General features: G+C 33.1%; 1 protein-coding gene across 1 annotated transcript in view; it reads left to right on the top strand.

The window, feature by feature from the left end:
• LOC105666782 overlaps positions 1–24,385 on the top strand; it is a 360,020-nt gene that overhangs the window by 246,044 nt on the left and 89,591 nt on the right. Inside the window, exons 17-22 of the mRNA XM_048414120.1 lie at positions 227–371; positions 2,777–2,882; positions 5,518–5,550; positions 6,997–7,107; positions 12,409–12,455; positions 22,129–22,298. Coding sequence (XP_048270077.1) covers positions 227–371; positions 2,777–2,882; positions 5,518–5,550; positions 6,997–7,107; positions 12,409–12,455; positions 22,129–22,298 — 612 coding nt within the window. The remainder of the gene's footprint in view (positions 1–226; positions 372–2,776; positions 2,883–5,517; positions 5,551–6,996; positions 7,108–12,408; positions 12,456–22,128; positions 22,299–24,385) is intronic.

Here is a 24,385-nt window from a genome sequence, read left to right on the forward strand (position 1 = left end):
ATATATATATATATATTTACAATTCAGTAACAGAAGCTTTAAAAAACCAGTCAAAATTTCATTGGCGCGAAATAGATTGTAAATACGAGTGCATATTTTTTCAATTTTCCTCTACGATCGCTGGTGAGAGATGAACAGTAGAATTTTTAACATGTTCATACATTCGGACAATTTCAACACCCACAGTGCCTACAATTTCAATAAATTGTAAACGTATTTTTTCTAGGGACGAGATATGGTTACGAAAGTGGCAGTGGATATTTAAGCGAACCGGAACATCGTTTATATTCGGATCGTTCTGTCACGCTCGACAGCCGTCGGCGTCTACGCAACAAGGAAAATGATTTTGCCACGTCGACTATGCCCAGAAAGTAAGAAACAAATCGTAATTTGTGGAATAATTTATATATATATCATTGTATTACATATGTAATGTTGTAAATCTCGAGGTAATTCAGGTGATCGATTCTGAAGTCTGAAATGTTATTAAATATAGGTTTGGGGTTGATATTCAATAGATTCACTCAGATTGAATATTACTTTTATATTTCACCACCTCGTATAAAACGTCTGAACACACCGAATACACTTAGGTAATTAACACGTGGTCGGCTCATAAGATAAAAGAGCGTCGTTAGAAGTCGTACCAACTTAGCTTATAGGAACTAGCGATCATACAAACTTAACGTTTCTCAACATGAAAATCGAGTTTATTGTGAAAATATTTAAATGAAATACAGGAGTAAACAACAATTAATACCAATTGATAACAGTAAACAATAAATAACAAGTTCCGTGCAATGTCTACCTGAAAATCGAGAATCAACGTCCTGTGCTATCGATCTTTCTCCATTAATCTTCAATGTTTTAAATAATTATTCTTCCTTCTGTGATCTTGTCTATCTCTGATCATTATATCTATCCGTCTATCAAAATGGCTGTCCGTAAAACAAAGAAAATCTCTATCACACTTGAACTCTAGGGAGTTTATATATATATATAATAATTTTGTTTAAATTTACTTAACATAGTGCATAAATTTGTTTTTCTAAAAAGAATATTTTGTTTTATAACGGAATCATCTTAAATAATTTGGTATTATGTGTTGAAGCTTTTATCTCGGAATAGCGAGAGCAAACGCGTGGATGAATGTATTATAGAAATTCTTTATTCAGAAATTGTTGTTATTTCTATATTCAGAGATAGGATTACAATAGTTATTGCCATATTGTACGGATAAATCTATCACACAGTTCTGAGCCGATAAAACCTTTATTGCACACGCTTATATGGACTGGGGAAAAAAGCAAAGGAGCATCTTAAAAACTATCGATTGAGTCTATCGATTGCATCTAGAACAATTTTCTAGTTACTGTTTTTGTAACTAGCGCATCCGCCAGGTGGAGGGCGAGCACGAACTCACGTTGTCATTTTCAACAGAAATGTTAGAAATTAGGATTTTCAGTGGTTTCTACCCTACGTGATAATGTATTGATAGATGGATTTATTACAGTGGATTAAACAGAAAACGATCATTATTTAACTTGAATTTAATGCAATAGTGTGATATGACAACTGTCGGTTAACGACTTTTGACTTTTGACTTTCCGGTGGCTAACTGACTGTCATCGGTTGCGGTGCCGCGGTGCCGAAATATATTGAAGTTTCTCGACCTTTTCGGCTTGTTGGAATTTGCGTTTTATCGTCGATATTGTCTGTATGTCGGCGATCTTTTCGCGGTACTATAATAGAGACCAAAGTAACCGCTGGAAAGAGAATCGTTTTGCCAGGGCCGTGAAACGCGTCGCGTACCCGGTTCGTCGTTAATTGAAGTTTTAATATGATGACAGGTACTTGGAATTATTGACACATTCAAATTTAATAATTTAAGATTTACCATAAAAAATATAAAAAAGCTTTTTTCTCTTTACTACGTTATTTGTGAAAAAATAATGGTAAGACAATATTTCAGATTCTTTGATTAACAGATAGTGCCAGTGACAAGCATTATGATTGCTATTTGTTATTTTTGTTCAAGACATTGAACTTTTGCTTTACTTAGCACTTTATGTTATGTAAATCATATATCGGCTTGCCCATATATTTATAACTTTCTAAAAAACTGCTTTTGAAAAACTTGTTTAAAAATTTAAGCCATTATCGAAAAAATGTTGTGTACTTTTTATCTATACAAATATTGTACCTGCTCTAGTTGTATGCTGTCTGCCTACAAATATTGTAGATAAATTTAAAAAATAGCGAATTTAGAATGTAATACTCGGAAAATAAAAACAATGGGAAGCTTAAAATTTGTTTCGATATTAACAGGTCATTTAATATTTATGATCGGCAGTATAAACAGATACTTAGTAAATCTATTTTGTCCTTGAATATGATACTAACGTTCTTATATCTGTGTTGCGTTACATTTTTATATTCATAATTCAATATTATTTATTGAAAGCTTAAACGTTTAAGCTTTCTTAAAACTTTCCATTTTAGTTTTTTCAAAAAAATGTAAATAAAAATACTAGCTTTTTAGAAAATTTTTTGCATATTTACAATATTAATATTTTTATAAAAAAGACCAATTCTTATAATTATAAGACGGAAATAAAGATCAAAATTGCTGTGATTTCTGCTGAGTTTGTTGCTTTTGTAGATTTGATAAATAAATATTTTATATATATATATTTAAATGTACTAAAGATTAAAATATTTTCAGCTATGCTACATAGACGACAATTTTTATAAAAATTCTTCGTTTTCATTTTAGAAATGGCACACTAAAATATACTTCAGAGATTTATAAAAATCAACCTGGACGCATCGAGGATTACGAACCTGGACGGTCATCGATCGCCGAAAAGGAAGCCAAGGAGGTACGCATATTTACGGTTTTAAAAAAGTAATCGATCTTTGTGCAACCCTATTTCATAAATTTCCTTTGAGAACATGCCTCATCAAAATTTCTCTATAATAACTGATAAAAATCATTCCGCGGAAAACATATGAAAACCTTGATTACCTAACAGAGGAAGGATATAGCATTTATGTAATTTCAGTGAATTCATACTTTTAATGAATTTGTTATGCAAATAAAGAGACGGTGGAACAATAGATATTTATTTGAGACTTTTAGTTTGTAAAATTGCAAATGATTGCAATTGCAAATTATCTACAATGAAACATGTTATAAAACAAAAATCTATGTTTCGTTGCTCTCTTTGCACTGTTCAAATGACAGAGGGAAGGATAATGCAGACTTCTTTATTGGATACAATAAGTAGCTTACAAAAGTCACTGTACTAGGACGCCTATGTAGGACTTTAGCAAACTACTATAACACAAAGTATTATTATATACAAAAGGTAAAAGATATATTCTAAATTACATATTACATAATATTGTAAATTAAGAATATGTTAAACAGTAGACAATTATTGACACGAAAAACTACATTCTTGGTCAGTTAATAAATATTCTTTTGCTTTAGAGATTTCCTAACTGAAATTTATTTAAGTTTTTAATAATGTAACACTTTCATATCTGCTTTTATTTCAGAAATATTTTACTGTCTTTTTATCGCTTGAAGTAAAATATTATTTACATGGATAAAAGGGAGATTTTATAAGAACAGATTTATAAATGTTACGAACTAATAAATAACAATTTATAGCAATAATTAATATGTTAAAGTTTTTGTATAAAATATTAATAGAATTTACTAGTCCTTTTAATAATTTCTATTCTATAATAATTCTATAATATATATCTATTCTATTCACCTATCAATTCTATAATATCTATTCTATAATAATAATATTCTATAATATTCTATAATAATAATTCTATAATAATTTTATCATTTGTGTGTAGACTCTAGTTATATTCCCCTCTTTGTAAAAAGCAATTACTATTTAATAATTATCTGAAAAGAGACTTATTGAAAGTGAAATAAATTACAACAGAGAAATGTATTTTATATTAAAAGACTCAACTTTAACATATCAAGAATTTACATATTAATAATTATCTGAAAAGAGACTCATTGAAAGTGAAATAAATTACAACAGAGAAATGTATTTTAGATTAAAAGATTCAATTTTAACATATCAAGAATTTACATATTAATAATTATCTGAAGAGAGACTTATTGAAAGTGAAATAAATTACAACAGAGAAATGTATTTTAGATTAAAAGATTCAACTTTAATATATCAAGAATTTACATATTAATAATTATCTGAAAAGAGACTTATTGAAAGTGAAATAAATTACTACAGAGAAATGTATCTTAATAAATAAATAAATAAAAAGATAGTAAAAAGTAAATAAAAAGATTCAACTTTAACATACCAAGAATTTGAAATAGTATACATACTCTTTCACAGTATACTCGATATTTGAGAAATTAATTGTTCTGCTGTAATGTTGCCTGTATTTTTAATGTTGTTGAAATGGTTTTATCCACTCTGTGTTATTGTTATTCCATCATTACAAGAAGCTTGAGAAATTTTTAGAGAAAAATTATGTCATATCCTTTGTCCGTTGGCCAAGGAACAATCTCTAGTCTTATTGAATTTATTCGACGACCAGTTAGGCTGAAAATTCTGCGTTGCCTGCTTTTTCGCGAATTTCTAATCAAAATGACGCTTGATTAATGCATATTAATGCGACTATTGTCGCCACTTTATCCAATGACAATACACACGGTATGTATGTAGAAGCTTCCCGAACACAGTGTGTCTGGAACTTGATCGTTTGAAATGGCTTTGCTTCTAGCCGACTTCTGTCAAACGGACGAGAAGGAAGGTAACGATTAACCGAACGATTGAAATCAGTTTACGATACGAAACAATTGTTTTTCTTACTTGGTTTTTCGAAAGCTTCTTTTGTTGACGCGTGACATGTTCTTTCGCCACATGAACGTCATCTTACGTTTCTTTCGAGCGTAAAAACATTTCGATGTGTTTAGAGTTTCAGAAGTATCGAGCGCACGCAATCTCGTCCATGCTTATCGATATTTTATCATACTCGTCTTTCAGTTTTAATCTCTTTATTTAGTTAGCTTCAGTAGCGCTGCTTTTAATGATCAGAAACAGTGGCTTGCTTTTCATCCAAAAATTCAAATATTTTTGTCACACAGAAGAGAATGTGCAGTTAAAAATATACAAATTTGAAAATATTCATTCATTTTTAATAATATCAAATTTAGAGCAATTAGCTTTAATTATAAAAGAAATATCATTTGAATTACGAATTATTTTAATGTTTCTTTCGGCATATTTATTTTTAGTATTTTTCAAGAAATTCAAATCAGTAATTTACCTCATTGGAAATATAAATAAAAATCAATTAAATATATTAGAAATGTATTCGTATGTAATATGCAGCGAATGAAAAGCAGTCACAAAAAATACATTCTTCAGTTATTTTTATACAATTTTTAATATCATTTTTAACCTTACATTGTTAGTGCAGAAATTAACGCTATATTTAATTCTATGTTTCTAGTGGTGGGACGAGGTCATGGATATATTTGACGGGGTACGACACATTTATATTTAATCGTAGTTAAATAAGGATCAGCTCCACTTTTTCCTCATTCCACTTGTTCTTCGATATCGAGTCCTGTACAATCTCTCTTTCCTATCAGTCTGAATAGTTTGTACGGTCGAAATGGATTGCATTCAATCTTTAAATTTTTTGATTTGGTTTAAATTGGTGGTACAAGCGGAAAGGAGGTGATTCTACGCGAAAAAAGAAGTGGAAAATATAGAATAAAAATTTTTCGTTTGAGGCTTTGTTTTTGAGAAAATCGACTTTGAATTTTAGCTCGGTACGCGTGCTTTATCACGTCTCGTTATAACGGATCTCACTGTAGATCGTTGTCTCGATGGATATTATTGCAGTTTAAGTTTGTTTTGCCGTAACGGAAAATTAGGAATACATAATGAAATAATATGAAGTTATCATAAAGTTTATTACTACAAAAATTGTTGAAAATGTTGCCTACTCTGCCGAAAACATACTTTTGCTCTTCTAATTAAATTTCTATGAGCACTTTCTAACGTATTCGATTGTTTTAAAGTATGAAAGGCTACAGTAAAGTTTGTGTTTGTAAAGATTGTGATAACGTATTCGATCGTGATAAAGTGCACGCGTACCGAGCGAAAATTCAAAGTCGATTTTCTCGAGAACAAAGCCTCAAACGAAAAATTTTTATTCTATATTTTCGACTTCTTTTTTCGTGTAGAATCACCCCCTTTCCGCTTGTACCACCAATTACCAATCACCCTGTATATTTACATATAAAATTAAAATTTGCCTTTCGTTTCATTTAAATCTGATCTTTCATCTATTGAATATTTTACTAGTCTAGCTATAGAACATCCATTTCGAAAGCATCTAATTGATTTCACTTTTGAAATACGCTAGTGAGACATCAAAGTATCGTGAACTATAATTTCACGTGAAAGTCAATAATTAAAAACTCAAGGACATTTCCTTTTCCCGTCGTATTTTTCTATCATTTTTAGCATCAGATTTTCTCAAACTAACAGCTTCGAGTAATGTAACAATTGAATCTTTGTGTGTTGATATAATCGAGCCCCTTGCACCTAATAAAAAACGCACGAGGTGACCCATGCATGTGAACCTACTTAAAATTCACACTCCCATTCCTAGAGACAATTTCTCTAAAAACGAGTCGAAGTCAAGTAAAAATTCCTATTATTCGCTCGAATTGTCTTTGTTTAACCGAAAAACTATTCTATTGGTACTACGTATCTCGTGATCGATGTCCATGTGTGTGTGTGTGTGTGTCTTTGGTGTTTACGTATCGTGTCCGTTCGTGTGCACTTTGGACGGTCCCGGATAACGCGTCTTTCCCTGGTCCCTGGACGATGCCGTTGACAACTGCAACTACCTACAACAACCACGACGACGACACCGACACCGACTGTATAACAACGCTAAATAACAACGGGACAGTGGTTGAACGAGAATGGACATCCCCAGGGTATGGAAATGAAGGAGCTCCGAGATGCACAGCTGAGCCACCGTGCTCTGAGCCTCTCCTACCGACCGGAGAGCAGTTACAATGTAAGGGTATCAGCGGTCAGCAGCTCGAAAACCCTCGAGGTCGTCTCGAAATCTCGTTCGAGTCTCGTGGAGAAAAGCACCCGTGCCAGTATCCAGAACATGAAATCTCAAACCGGCTCAAAGCTATGGTCGAGCATAAACGTGTTCGATTATAATCTCGATCGATCGACAGAAAGAACGATCGGGACGAAAAGTGGCAAGGATGATTCAAAAATCGATCGGATTGCACGACCTCTTGAACGGGCTGCTGCCGACTGTGGTTGGCACGCTGGCATGCTGGAAGGAAGATCCAAGAGCTTCGTGTTGCCAGATCGTTGCTTACGTCGATCAAGCTCGCCGACAGGCGATAGATCGACCGCTATCAGATCGACGCTCCTAGAGGCTACCAGCGACGAACAGTATCGTCATCGCCACCATCATCACCATCACCACCACCACCATCATCACCATCACCAACGTGTCTCGCCCACTTCTTCTTCTTCTACGTCTTCTTCTATTTCCAGCACCAATCACACTATGTTATCGTCACCATCATCAACGACACCTTCTCTTCTCACCGCCAACGTTCAGACGTCGGCTGTTTCACGGGTTAGAGGCCGCAACATCGTCGACAAGTAGAATGCACGATGACGTTGTCCTCTATTACTCGAGTCTCTCTCTTTCTCTTTACCGGTCTTAGGATATGGTGGTTACCGTGGCTGCGTATTCTGATGAACTGTTGTTCTGAGAAATATATCAGAATGATTAAATATATGCCTTTCAGAAGCCAAACTGATCGATTCATTTTTTATGAAGTCGTCAATGTTATGTGACGTTTAAGAAAGCGGACTTATTTCCACAAATTTATTTTTCATGGAGAGAGCATAAATAATCACAAATACCAAAATCAATCAAAATTATCCTTGTAATTATCAGTTTACTCTGTATTTTTATTTATCGAGTTCATGACTTGTAAATAATTCATATATATTATTATAATACAAATATATATATATATGCGTTTTGTTTTTCAGATGTTTCATTAGTCAGAACGACAATTCCACAGAACACAAATCTACTGTAACGATAGCCTTATTCTATACATCGTAGGTATAAATTTGTGGTACAAGTAAAGTCAAGGAGATTCTATAGCTCATAATAAAACAAAAATCAGGAATCTGGTGATTGAACATGTTTTATTTAAACTCTATTTTGTCTAAAGCAGTGCCTTAAACGACAAAATTTTATTCTACGTTTTCCATTTATTGTAATCCTGTATCTGACAAAACTTACTATAGCTGGGCAAATTATACAGGATTATCTACTTAACTCGGAACCCGCGTTTGCGAAAACGTATGAGAATGGCAACATTGTAACGTACTCTCGTTACTTGGATGAAATGTCACTCGCCCTCTATGAGCTGTTGCTTGAAGTATAATTAGACGACAACACAGCGGCTTGTTTGTCACCGGAGAACCTTAAATTAGACGTCATAATAGGGAGAAGACGGTCACTGCGAAAGTGAGCCTCACGTTCTCATATTCCTGCGCGTTCCTGAAGCTTGCTTGAAGCAAGCAAGCGCTTCTGGTACTGGTTCTCACGTGTTACTAAATTTTTTTTTTAATTATCCTTAACTGAAATGTATTTACAATATTTGATTAGAATCAAATAGAGTAGTAACTACTCTGTTTTTATTCTCAACGTTCTCACGAGCGAGTGTTCCGAGTTAATTGGATGACCCTAGATATGAATTTGCAGTAATTTATTTCGTATTGTCATTTTTAATACTGCTATCCTAAAATGTACGCTAAAATGAACGCTAGCGACACCTGTCTTGTTGGGGATTAAGCTAAAATGTGTTTGAATACTTCTAAAAACTTTCACGAATGTATTATGTATGGTACAGGCAACATTTTGAAATTTCATTAACACTGCAATGAGACTGGAACAAAATATCTTGTTGAAGTATACTTTTCGCAGAGATCACAAAAATATTTAAACATTCAATTGCCATTATACTAATAAGCTTCGATATTTCGGTGGAACCATTTTTAACACATGTATGTTGGAAATGGTTATTCATGCTGTATACTAATCTTGTTACTAAATATAGTTTGTGGTAAATATCTTATAACTTGCATACACGCATTTTCAGATTGATTTCTAATTTTACCAATATAATCATGATGTTTTGTTATAATGCCAATGAAATTTCAAAATATGTACATAAAGTTTTCTATGGTAAATGATCAAATACTATCATGAACTATTGTATACCAGACAAGTTTTCAACCTTGATTTTTATAAAAAAAAATGAAGCTTCCAACGCAATTTGATTATTCTAGATTTTCACATAATTTTGAATTGTAGAATTTTCTTCACTTCCATTGTATCACGAATTTATGCTTACAGTATGCATATATATTATTCTTCTTACTTCTTTTTCTTGATTTAGTATCTTCCGTGTAGCTGTCTGAATCTCTCGTTGCACGTGTGTGTCCTCTGCTTATCTATACCTTTTAACATCTTCCAATCATCTTTGTCTTATTTAAACCTGTTGTCTTCTAGCGTGCTTGTCAATCGTCAAGAACTTGTTGCTCGACTTAACAATTCGATGTCCAAAACGTTCTATTATCGGAAGATATATCGAAGAATAAGGGTTTTGCGAGCGCAGTGAAGTTCGCAAATAGTTGTTGAGATAAGAACGCTGTTCGTAGAACGAGTTTCAGTTCGCTACTCGAGTTGAAAGGAACACATGAATTTTTATTCCATATGGTTTGTCTCACTTTTTTAGGTTGTTTCCCTATGCAAATAATTTTTTTATACCTTTTTTACATTATTGGTTTTAATAAAGGATCATGAAGGAATGTTTCCTTCTTCTTTAAGATGTTTTGATAAAGATCCTTACAGGAATTTCAAACAGCTGATTGTGATGCATCAAATGAAATTCATATAAATTATTTTGAGCATGAGATATCAGAAATATTCATGCTTTATTCTATAGATATTCTAAAATCTCAAACTATCAATATTTTAATTGAACCAAGAGAAAATAATTTTTCACATAGACAACTTTCGCTTTTGTATACAGTGTTCATTAAGTTCCAGTATTACATCTGATAATTAATATTGGGAATTTTGGTTTTATTTATTATAGACATTTGATTAGAACTTGGAGAAATTGCTTATTATTTTATAATATTTTTTTCTGATTTATTAATTTATAATTTCAATACTTTTATTAGAGAAGTAGTTTTAATGAAGAAAAGAAATTTACTAATAAAAATACCATTTCAATTTAATTTACTTAAAAATGATTCATTTTTAATTTAATATTTGGAGTAACAATTTGTAGTTTATATAAAGACAACATAATATTATTTTTATATGTGAATTTGTCACGACCAAGAAGGAGAAACGTAAAAGAATTAGAAAAAATTTCAGTTCTGAAAGTTATGGAAAAGGAAAAAGATCATTCGGTCGGATTATTAAACCAGTACGCGCAGCCTGTACGCGCTAATTTGGATCAGCGTTTTTCTCGTAAACCATAAGTTTATCTAACAGATAAAAAAAGGAAAATATGAATAGTTCAAGCTAAACTATATAACAACAATAATATTTTTTTCGTAAGTGCAAATATGCATATGCATTTTGCAGTTGCACTATTTTTTTAAGTGTAAAGCTCCCTTTTTTTCCCCTTTCATTCATTCTGTGAGAAAAAGTGTTTTAGGGTAACATGGTCGAAAATTGATTAGTTTAAAAGATATACTAATTTCAATTGTGTAGAAATTATCATATGTAAGATAAAGATGATATAAATACGAGAGTACTGCATTTTGTTTTTCCTTGTTTATCATGTGATATTTTGCAAAATTAAAGTTAGGATATCTTTTAAACTAATTAATTTTTTACCATGTTAACCCAATACTTTTTTCATAAAATGAAAGGATTCCATGTATTAAAAAAAAAGTCATTTATTTATTTATAAAGGTGATTTATTTTTTTTTGCACTTGCGAGAAGGATATTATTGTTAATACGTAGTTCACTTTAAATCATTCAACTTTTCACTCATTCATTTTTTCCTCATACTCATTGTTTACGAAAAAAATGCCGATCCAAATTGCCTGGTATGCATGGCAATATCTGATAGGAACATCTTGACATATTTGACATATTTGATTGGTTCCAATCGGGCCTTTTTTGATGTTGTTATTTTTTCTGTAGGTGGGCGCGTAAAGGTCATACAAAGGTCAACTTTGTTTTTTTACATGAAATTATATATTTTTTAATACATTAATCGATTCAACTTGAGTTTTCCTATAAAAAATGATTAGTTTAGTAAATGTTTTGACTTTGTTATTTTAACTTTCACTTTGTAAAATTCACCGTACCAGAAAGGCAAGGATAACAAATACAAAAGTAGTGCCATACGTGTTTCCTTGTCCTTTATACTTTTCCTTTCTTTGCTTTTCTTTGTATCTGTTATCCTTTGCTTCTATTAACATTGCATAAAGTTTTCTTTTTAACAATTTAAAGTAACAAAAATTTTCTTCTAATTTGTATAATTTTTTTGTAATATTTTTCATATTCTAAAGCTAAAATATCGTCGCATTTTCAAATTTTGTGGAGAAATTAATTTTAATATCAAAATATTATTGAATTACAGTCTTAGTTTAGTGCCATTTACAACCTTATTTTATATAATATTCATTAACTTTTAATTAACAAACAACATAAATAGCTTTAGTAGCAAGAAAATTAAATTACTGCAATTTATCCTTAAAAATTATTGATAGAACCTGTTAATAGAGTCAATTATCTCTATTCTATAATACTATTGCAACGTTACATTGAAAGATATGTTAAGTATTCTACTTATTTGTATCGATCGAAGTAGTCCCTTCTTTTTTCCTTTGGCTTATATTTTTGCTGTTATCGCTATCAATGTATTGTCTAAAAAACTACTTTTCTTTTGTCAATACTGAATATGCTACTACTATGTTACCCCCAAAACCTTACTCACGTTAACCTCACCTCGATAGCATTTCATTTATTTATTTGCATTCTTTATTACTAATTTACGCTTAACATAGCCGAATGCTGCATGAATCGCGTAATTGCCATTCAATGTTTCGTAGGCACAGTATCGATAATTGCGTGGTCTTGTGTACATATGAAAAGAACGTTGATTATACATTTTTATCCTCGGTGTAAAGCTATCACGAATTTGAAGTTATCGATCGACGAAAATATGAAAAGCATGTTAAACACTATGTAGAACTTATTTAATGAATCTAATAAATAAACTTTTTGTTTTTCAGCCTTTTGATCAGCGCAGTAGTCGTCCAGTGAAACCATATATGTCACAGTAAGTATATTTTTGATTTATGACCGAAACATCGTGTAGAGGTGGCATATGTTGTCCGTGATAGTTGTAGTTGCCGGCTGTAGATGTCGCTGCTGGGATACTGCTAATTATTCTTCTATTTTGATGCGTGGAAGAATAATAGGATAATCACGGGCGCCGGGAATCGAACCTAGGTCCCGAACGTTCGAAATCTAGAGCTTTTTTTTTCTTTGTTTATTATTACCAGATTACAGATTACATATTTGTGTTTTTTAGAATAAACGTTGAATTCTGATTGTGGTTCAGGCAAAAGTATCGATACGCGACGGTACGACATAGCCATGCATTATTACATTTTTTTTTTTTTTAAGATTATTATTGTAACTTAAATTTAAGCCGCTGTTGCGGTGTGCTTATGTACGATATTTTAATTTATGTCCTGAAAGCCTGGTCGCAAAAACAGGACAGTTCGTTAGCCTATTTGGGAGGGGATGGGAGAGGATGGACTGGGAGGGGAGGGGAGGGGTGTCCTGTGGAATTATTACAATATTTATTTACATATTTACAATTTTATACGGTGAGCGTTGCCGTTCTGTGGCTCTTTATCTTGTTGTTTTTATTATGGTTTCGGTATCCACCAATATTTTTTTTATGTTTTTTCTGTGCTTGTCTTCTGTATCCTTTTGGGGGAGGGCCATGTTGTATCTCCACCTAGTGTCTGCAGTACGGCCATCTAGGTTTTCCTCGTATTGTATAGATTTCATTCCTATTTTCCCTTGTATATGGTAAATTATAGGGATGTTATTTTGCTCTTGGAGATAGTTTCTTTCGTCTAGGTATAGAAAAGCTTCGGGGGGGTGTAGCCTGTTACCAGTGTATTTTTGTAATATGCGTTATTTGGAAATAAGCAACCGAATATTAAGCTATTTTCTTTGATCTTCGCGGCTTGCGCGAAGTGGTTTCTTGTTAGTTTTAGGATGTGACAGTCGATGCGGTGGATGTTGGCTAAGTCGTATATTTTTTTGTTTTTCACATATTTTTTGTATCCGCTGTGTTCTGATTTGTAAATGCTCAGGCAAGCTCTGATGCATTTTCTTTCGAATATGCGAATTTTTTCCATTAATGAAGCTGGTATGTTGTACCATATTGGACAGCCGTAGGTTATAATAGGTCTTATTAGCGTTTGGTAGCACATGATTTTTACTTTGCTATTGAGATGTCTGGAATGAAACAGTCTTTTTATATTCCAAAAAGCTTTGCTGGCTTTGGAGAGTTGCATTTCGATGTGTTGCTTGTAGTTTAGTTTTTCATCTATATTTACTCCTAGTTATTTTACCCAGTTTTTTTGTGGTATGCGATCCCCTTCGTTTGCTTTTTCTTTTAGGTGGAATTTTTTGCAGTGTTCCCTTTCTGTTGGACCGATTTTGCTTGTCTTGGGTCTAAATAGAATGGTTTCGCATTTGCTTGCGTTAATTTTTAGTTTCCATGTATGATAGTAATCGCTGATTTTGTTAAAGAGTTCTTGCAGTTCTGTTCTTATCGTTTTGGTTTTGTGGCCTGTTACGTAAATGATTAGGTCATCCGCGAAGCCTATGGAGCGTTTATTGGTGGATGTGTTGAGATTAAAGAGATTTAGTAAGTCGCTATTGTAGATACTGAAGAGTAGCGGGGAATTTACTGTTCCTTGTTGCAGCCGTTATCTATGAAGAATTCTTTGCTTGATGTGTGTGAACCGTGGGTCATTAAAAATGTTTTGTTTGTTATCATGTCCCATACTATTTTAATTAGATATTCAGGCAAGTTCTTTTTAATCATTTTATAAATGAGCCCTGGGATCCAGACTGTGTCGAAAGCTTTTTCGAGGTCTATTAGGCAGGCGGCTACTCGTTGCTTTGCGTTAAGTGCCCAGCAGATGTCCGACGTAAGTTTGTTTATTGCGTGGATTGTGGAGTGCTTGTGACGGAAGCCGAATTGATTTTCCGGGATTACCTTATTTTTTGAGCCGAAGGCGGCTAGGGGGTTACTTATGACCATTTCGTATACTTTGCTTATGTTGGGGAGGGGGCTTATAGGTCGTAAGTTTGCGGGTGATGAACCGTCTTTATTTTTTTTGTAATGGCTATGAGTTTGGCTTTTTTGGGGAAGTACGTGTTGTTTAGCGCGTTATTAAACAGTACTGTGTAGTACCATTTTATTTTGTTTGGTAAGCGTTTGAGTGAGATGTTTGGGATGCCATCGAAGCCGGCGGATTTTTTGTTGTTTAGCGTGGAGAAGATTGTACTTAGTTGGTTGTAGTTTGTAAAGTAGTTTATTTCTGGATCTGGCTGTTTGGGGTCGTCCGCTGTGTTTTCGTTTGAGAATGTGCAGACTGTTTTGTTTAGCGCGATGTCTTGTTCTATTTTATTTTTTAGTTTGTTTGTTTCGGCGATGATAATTCTGTTTAATTGTTCTTGGCCCATGTGATCGTTTTGTGTATGTATTTTGGAAAAGTGGGTGCCGATAATGTCTAGTTTTTCCGTTGTTTTGGATATTATGAAGTTGTCCTCTGTGTCTTTGTTGGTGTTGTGTATCTCTATACCTGTTTCTTGGATGAGGGAGGCTTTTTCTGGAGGCAGGTTGAGGGGCGGGATGGAGTTTTGTTCCTTTGGTCTGAATATTTGATTTATATGCGGGAACATGCTAGCAGAGTCTTTTTTGGAGATATTTTTTATTTTGTTTGTCCAGTATTGATTTATAGAGTTTGCGAATTCTTGTTTTAGTTGTGATTTTATTTTGTATAACAGGTACTTTAGGAATTCTGTCTTCTCTTTTGTCGTAAGAGTAGTTGTGTCTTAGGTTGTTTAATTTGGATAGTATGTAGCTTTTATCTCGTTGTAGTTTTTTTATTTTATAGTTTACATAGAGCTTGCAAGAATCTTTTTCTTTTAGCGTCGATACGGATTCTTGTAGGGCGATTTGTATATGTATATGTTTTTTTTGTACATGTTATTTATAGGGAAAACCGTCCAAAAACTAAGTCGTCACTACTTGTAGAAATTAACATGGAAGACAAGAAGATTCTCGTTTTGCGTATACGTGACGTGCGACGAACGTTTCTGTCAAAAACAGGAACATTCTACTTATCTCTGTCTATCTCGCTAGAACGTGGACTTTGTTAATCTGCCTGTTGATCTTTTACAGTTATACACAACTCAATTTTGTTGGTCTTTCCTAGCGGGTTATATGATCGTGATCGTGCACATATAGAAACAGGATACGCGTATCGGTTGTCGAAATCATATAGCAGGTTTACGAAAGTGTGTTGCGGTGTTGCAGACTTGTTTGTAACGTCAGGCGACCTTGTACGTTCGGTACATGGTCAGAAACATTTAATTTTTTGAATTTTCTATTCTTCATAACTTTTGTATTTTTTATAATTTTCGAATGAAAAAGTACATATCTAATATTTTTGCTTCCTGAATTTATTGACATAATTAGCGAAAAATGTACATCAACTGTACTGTGCGTCCGTAACATCGTATGCGTTAGTATTGGTTGTCGGGAGTCTCGCGGCGGACAAGTATAATTGTTTATTCGACCATTCGCGGAGAGACGCGATCGCGAGGAAGCACGTCAACGCGAGTCGTAAATTCCCGTTACGATTAGATAATCGACGCCACGAACTGATCGACCCCCTGATTTCAGTTACGACAATAGGGTTGGTTCAATTGAGTTTACACTGAATCAACAGGTATAAATTAATGTTTATTCCAACAACTTTGTAAAGAAGATCATTACACTGGTGCGTGTGTATAAGTTAAGTGAGTGAGTGCTGAATACTCGCGGCCTATACCGTCCGTACGAACGGCGCGCGTCTAGCGCTGACGATCGCTGTGGACGCAATACTTTTTCGTTAGACTGAACTGTGTTGATTGACTATTCAAAGCGCAAATCGTAATAAGTTATAGTAATTCTTTTACACGAGATTAAATGATTCAAGAGCGTTATCTTTTAGTTATTTTTAATTATTTATTATAAACATTGAAATTTACAGTTAACTAGAATTTGGGTAATAAACTAGAAAACAATAAACTAGAAAATTAAATTTAGTAAATATAACACAAGTTAATAATTTAGTTGTGTGTGAAAAATTCAGTGCTTGAGAAAACTAAAAAAACCAGATGTAGAGTTTTCTTACAAGTGGTGACCGCTTCAACAATAACGAGTCACTATTGGCATTTGTTTACTGCCGTAAGGAATGCATTTATATTTATTTCACACAAACGTAATAGTATTACTTCTGCGTAGGTGTTCGGAAAAATTGAAAAACGCATACATGCGTCCTTAGTCCATGCCGGGCACTTACAGAAAACGCATATATATGTCCTTAGTCCACACCGATAGCTTTCGCCAGACACCTATATGCGCCCACAGCACTCAAAGCGTTAAGAGTAGAAACCCGGTAACGACATGTTGACTATTCTAACGATGAAGAATAAGTAAGGTAAAAGTGACGATGCTGTGTCGGAGGAAAGCTAGTTATGGGCGTGTCTAACGCAAGGGACCATCGGATTTGTTGATGACAATTTTGGTTAGGAAAGTGAGGGCAGTAGACATTGCTTCTCATTGGATAAAGGAAGATTGGTGGACTTAGCCGCCCTCGATAGGAAGTTGCTAGTGTGAAGTATCGTACGTGAGAAAAACTAAATTTCAGTGAAGACATGTTTGTTCAGTCTGAAGGACCTTATAGATAGAAAATTCCTGAGATTTATGATAGATTTTTAAGATTATTGAGGGTACGCAGTAAGGATGTGCGGATATGTGGCCTGGTCAAAGTAGAGTGTCGTTCGACGTAACAATAATGATTCATTATAACATGAACATACTATATATTTTTTTATTTATTTCTTTATATTCACAATTTGTCCAATTTGGACATTAGATCGAATTTTTTAGCAGTTATATTAACATGTAGGTGGCTACCCCCAGCGGGGTACCATTCTCGCGTTTGCTAGGTTATATCCTTTGTGGACATACTATATATGAACGAGGGTTAAGCGAACTTAAAGCTCCGTACACAACTATATATTCGAGGCTGCAAGAAATATCTGTTATATATAACTTAAAACTCAATTAAAAGTGATTGCCATCAATGTGTTGGGTTTTGGATTTGCTTCTCCAGCCGTTGTGAGGTAGATGTCAACATTCGCGTGACATAACAACAAATTAAGTATAACAATAATCGAACAAATAATTAGTTTTACGAAATAGAATAATTGTTATTATTTTAAGCAAGTCTAGCGTGGGGCAGATTAAAGAAGCTAACTCAAACTCAAACGCAAAATATACATTGGTGATATTCATTTTTAATTGAGCTATAACAGTCATTTCTTGCTGCCTCGCATATGCAGTTGCGCCTTTATATTTGTCTGACTCTCGTCTGTAAACAGAAGATAAGCGGCGGACATTGATGTATACGCTGCCACAGACGCACAGTTATAGAATTCACTGATTTCTCCAATGGATGATTTTTCACCAATTATATAGCTTCGTAGGTGTCGCGGGGAAATGAATGTTTTAATGATAAACTATAAACTAATATATACCTATGTACAGGGTCTTCAAAGGTTATTTGCTATGCCTTTTAGAGATGATTCTATACCTTCCGATCGATGGAGATTTGTTAAAAACAGTGACTGCAAAATTTTCCTTGAGCATGACGTTCAAAGTCTAATTTTCTTTAATTGCAACCTGCAGTACTCACCACGAGGAACAAAGGTTTCAGGGGAATAATTTCGAGACGCGGAGCTACTGTCGGTTATTTGTTCGTAAACACGGCCAATGTTTTGAAATATTATAGCTCCGCGACCTCGAACTCCGAGCCGTGAAGCTATCGAAGGATGATGGATTAAGTTGCAAAATATTTGTTTGCTTGCGCCTCCCGACACGCGTCTATGAATTGGAGAATAATTTTATGACAAATATGTGTCGGGTTGGCGTTAAGGTTAGAGTTAGGGTTAAGGGCGTGAAACGAATCCCTATTGATACTAGACGTGATCATTATGCAATAGAGGAGATATTTACTAGTGCAAATATGACTATGATGGAATTGGACAAGTAATCGCGATGATTAGATACTCGAGAAGCTAATGACAATGATCCTAGGCTCAATAACGAATCCACGGTCAACGGCATGACGAACTCTACTCTTCTTTAGCGTCTAAGTTGTACTGAATGTTAATGCATGGGGCAATCACTACATATCTGAGAGTTACTTGAATCGTCGTCGAAATCGTACAGGAGTGTGACTCTCCGTCTCGACGATGCCGTCGAGGAAGACTATAATGGGCGTGTCTAAGGACATGAGATCCTCGGATTCGTCAAAGAAAGCTTTCGTTCCAAAGGTGAGGGAAATTAGCGCTGTTGCTAATTGGTCGATCTCCATATCGGCGTTTTGAAAGAGATGCTGGCCGCCCTTGAGGGGAGGTTGTTGACGGGGGGCATCGTTCGTGGAAGATAGGTTTCTCCTATCTTCCCGTAGTTGCAACAAAGTCTATTTGAAGAACTTCGCTTGACTAAATCTTAAGATTTATAGCGGGTCCTCACGTTAGCTAAACATACACTGCAAAGGCATGCCGACACCCGGCGATCATCTTACCCGGAGGACAAAATCTGCGTGTGGCGGGCCGCAGGACAGAAACTATTGAAGTATTTACTGCCACGTATCGCTACGACTATTTCTTTTAAGGAGAGGTAAAGAGTTACTCTGTGCCTTTGTTAGATAAAACGTTCATCCCTTTGACCGCGACTACGTTCGGCGACTGATTGTCGCCTCGAGCCCAAGCTCATGATCATAAATCTCGAACAATCGGAGCGGCATTTATTTAATCTAAGTTACAACGTTACGGTATTCCCGCGAATCCAAGGAGGGGTTCCGGTGTTCTTCCATCTCCGACATATGTTTTTCATCGTCCTTCGTAAAGAATGGGAAAGCACAGGATTCCATACGACATAACCTCCCGTCCGATGACTTCCCCAGGTCGTGGTCCAACTGCTGGTCATCGTTCATGGTTCAAGGGTCATTTGTATCATATTTGTATCAATATATGTTCAATATGTTCAATATATAATATATGTTCAATTGTATCATATTTAGAAGGGACATTACCTTTGTAATTAGCTGTCTGACCTACACCTTCTTTCCTGCGTCAACCCGTTCATAATCGCGAATTTTCGCCATTTTTGTAAAGTCGAAAATGCTTAGACAATCAATCTGCGTGTTTTACCTCTGCCAACATCTCGCGTATGGGAGACTATAAGAGCTTTATCCTGGATGAGTTCAGTCAGTCTGCATTAACAACTTATTCACCAGTTCCTTGAGTCTTAACTCATTTCCAATGTGGAAACATTTTACACCAAACACATTCAATTTATATACGCTTTATTTATTTCAATTTATATTTTTTGTTTATATTTATTTTTATTTATTTTATATCAATTTATATTTATTTTATTTCAATTTATAGTTCGCTTTAAAATAAATCTCACAGTTCTTTATACTAGCGAGTGATCTTTGTCATTCCTTTATTTTAATGGCAAGTCATCTTTGTCAGCTTTTCCTTTGGTGGAAAATAATTTTTGTCATCCTTTTATATTACTGGTAAATAATCTTTGTCAGCCAATCATTCCTGTGACAAATAATCTTTGCTGTTACATTCTTTCAAGCCTCAGGCGTCAAACAAAAGTATTAGTGTTGAGGTGTAGCGTTGATATACAGTATCAGAGGATAAAGGTAGTGTTTTCATTGTTATTTTTGCCACAGTTCTAATATTTCTTGCGATAGATAAGTAGCCTAATATCTAACTGATTTCTGCACTCGCGTTTGAAATGCAACCAAATTGCAGATGTCAATGTAAGGGCTAATAAAACATTAACATTTTTCCCTAAAAGATAGTTCATTTGTCAACCATGCTTCCTTTGAAATTCATATTCCTTGTAATGAGTATTACATGTTGCAATTAAAAAGATTTGATGCTCTGGTCAATTTTTGGTCGCTTTTTTAAACAGATCTCCATCCGAAGGTATAAAATCATTTCCCAAAGCAATGACAAATAATTTTTTAACATTCTGTACATCGGAGAAATATCGTACAACTGCATAGAGGTATGAAAATGCGGGGCTACACATGATAAACAGGGCACGTGGTAAGAAGTAAGATTGGACGTGGCTTGGGCAGTGCGTTGGGTGGCCAAGCTGAAAAGAATTCGCAGAATTCACTGCAGTGATACCAATTTTATTCTAATGTATATATGTATATATATATATTTTTTATTCATATGTATGTTTATACCAACAATTTTTTACTAATATTTTGGAAATTAAAGCCATGCGGGAGTTATATATATATAGGAAAATGTTGTTCAAAATGTTTATTTCTACATGTTCAAAAATCGTCGGAATCGGGCATTCTGTGGGCTTGTAGATAATTACTCCGCTTTCATATAATTTGAAGATATTTATAGTATAACTATCATCATTATATGAAAACGATAATAAATTATAAATAAATCTATTAAGACTATCGCATTATGTATCGAAAATGGTAAACCTTTGACTTTTTCTATTTTTCTCATAAATATCATTTATGAATGAAGATATCCTAAGAATTAGTAGCGTGAACATACTCTACAAAATGAAATGTCACTATTTACAAAATATATTGTAATTTAATTACGATATATCTTAGCTTATTATTCTTATTATTCTTATAACCTTCTACAAATTAATCATTGCTTTAAAGTTATGGAAATTACATTGTATTTTAATTACAATATATCTTAGTTTATTATTCTTATTATTCTTATAATCTTCTAAAGATTAATCATTACTTTAAAGTTATGGAAATTACATTGTAATTTAATTACAATATATCTTGGTTTATTGTTCTCGTTATTCTTATAACCTTCTACAAATTAATCATTGCTTTAAAGTTAAGGCAATTACATTATATTTTAATTACAATATATCTTAGTTTATTCTTCTTATTATTCTTATGATCCTCTACAAATTAATCATTACTTTAATGTTATGGAAATTACATTGTATTTTAATTACAATATATCTTAGCTTATTGTTCTTATTATTCTTATAACCTTCTACAAATTAATCATTGCTTTAATGTTATGGAAATTACATTGTAGTTTAATTACAATATATCTTAGTTTATTATTCTTGTTATTCTTATAGTCTTCTAAAAATTAATCATTACTTTAAAGCTATGGAAATTAAATTGCCTTTTAATTACAATATATCTTAGTTTATTATTCTTGTTATTCTTATAATCTTCTAAAAATTAATCATTACTTTAAAGTTATGGAAATTACATTGTATTTTAATTACAATATATCTTAGCTTATTATTCTTGTTATTCTTATAATCTTCTAAAGATTAATCATTACTTTAAAGTTATGGAAATTACATTGTAATTTAATTACAATATGTCTTATTTTGTATTATTGTTATTATTATGTTTTAGTTTATTACTCTTACAATCTTCTAAAAATTAATCTTTACTTTAAAGTTATGGAAATTACATTGTAATTTAATTACAATATTTAACTACAATATATATGTATATATTATTATTCTTATTATTCTTATAATCTTTCAAAAATTAATCATTACTTTAAAGTTATGGAAATCCTTTTTCTTCCAGTGCTCTTAAAGAATCAGGATACGAAAGCGATTCTACTCTGGTGTTTCGTCGCAAGGAAGATATCAGCCCGCTGAGTCAAGTTGAACAAAGACTGGCCTATAAAACTGTTCAAAGCGGTGGTGACGTACCCCTTCATGGCTTTCGTAAACCCGCTCCAGAACGACCAAAGGGTAAGTTCTCAAACTCATCAATCTAATTCTATTTGTCTTTTTAAGCCTATTTCTATGTTTTTAAGGCATTTGCAATTATTATTACATTCTCTGTGAATATTTTTCTTATTTTTTTTTTTTGGTGTTTGATATGGTTTGATATCATTTAAGCAGGCATGTTAGCATATAATTGATCGATTGTCACTTTGAGTTTTTTTGTATCTCGTATTTAATTACTAACAATAGTTGTGTTTTTGCTAAGACTCTGCATGGTCGTTGTCGTGTCATTAACTTTCGTTTTATTCTCAGAGCTTCGAATGAAATTATACTTTCACGCCTTCAAGCATGACGATTTTAATCTTTACATATCACCTGAGTCCTTATTCTTCAACGACTACGAGACTCTAAACTATCATTTGGTATCGTAAATTTCTTCAAAAATCTTCGTTAAAGGTCGTTTAAGAAATACTTTTTACTGTTAATAGCGTTAATAAATTTTCTTCATTGTTCATAACGTTTAAACGTGTAATAATGAAGTAACAACTTATGGGAGTGCAAGGAGATACTGTTGCTCAAAAGTATTTGGATACTTGCTGATATTTGACAAGTTATATTTTGATAATAAAACTACTGTCAAACAAATTGTTATGATTTTGTTCTTTACAATCATCACACCTACGTATAATAGTATTATAAATCAAACAAATTGAGTTTTGAAAGTCAGTGATCTATATAGAACAAGGCGTGACGTGTAACAATTCCTAGGAAAGTGAATCTGTATGAAAAACATAAAAAAGGCGAATACAATTTTTTCATGCATTTTGTTCGACGATTTGTTTATGAAAATATCAAGCACAAATATGCGAACTTGCTTAATTCTTGACTAGATATATACGAGTGAACAGACAACAATCACCAGGTTATTATAATTATTATAATTAAGTTCAACATGTGAAATGAAACGTCAAGAATTAGCATCGTATGTACATGCATTTTTCACGAATATCTAAATTCAATTTTCTCTTCTTTCAACATCTTGTTCTGCATTTTCGGTTTATTTGTTCAAGTAGAATAATTTTCTTCCAACTGTACGTTTCCATTCAGCCAGGAATGAAACTAACTCATGCATAGTTGACCTTTCGAGATGAAAACATTTTTATTCCACATTTTAGATTTATTTTTTCACTATGATTATACTATGATTGCTGGAATACTTTGCGTATCTGACGTTTGTAACTCTTAAATATTATAGAACTATGTTATTACTTCTTTGATATTAACACATTGAGTAATATTTAAATAGAAGCTGTATATAGTAGTAAACATATACGCTAAATAGTAAAATATTTTATTGCTATGTTCTTTAATGGATAATTTAGTATTATAGCCTGGTGATTCCATAAAAAGGTAGTGATTGTTGCTTCTAATTTTTAATTCGTCAACAATTCGTATATTTCCGTAAAACGCACATATTGTTACTACAAGTCGACCAAAGTGTCCTGATACTTACAGCAGCTCGTGAAAGTATTGGCAAAAAATTTTTATGAATATATTATGTGCATTATTTCAAAATTTCATTGCCACTGTAGCGAGACATGGCTATCGTTATATTGATGAAATTTGAAACCAATACGAACGCATATACATGTGTGTAAAGAAGTTACAGGACATTTACTGTAAACACATATTTATCAAGAAATTAATATACACGTAAATAGCTATCTTAAATATGTGATACGTTAAAAATGGTCTTACTGAATATCGAGTCTTATTAATATAATATTAATTGACTGCTGAAATATTTTTGTGGGTTTCTGTGCAATGTATACTGAAACAAAATATCCCGTAACTTCAAAAATCATTTGTCATGACTATGACAGGTGATTCTCCAGCTTCGGATCGGTGGAAATCTGTTAACAAAGAAAGTATTTCAAGGTCAAACTTTTTCATTTCATTATAGTGCTCGTCACGAGGAATAAAAGTTTCAAGGCAACTACGGATTGGAACTCAACCGTACTCTTGCAAAAAGTTTAATCAATATTAATCTTTACATGTAAATAATTTACATGTGGCACACAGGTAAATTTTACATAATGTATTATTGATAA

Source organism: Bombus terrestris, chromosome 18 (genome assembly GCF_910591885.1).
Source record: "Bombus terrestris chromosome 18, iyBomTerr1.2, whole genome shotgun sequence".
Lineage (NCBI taxonomy): Eukaryota > Metazoa > Arthropoda > Insecta > Hymenoptera > Apidae > Bombus > Bombus terrestris.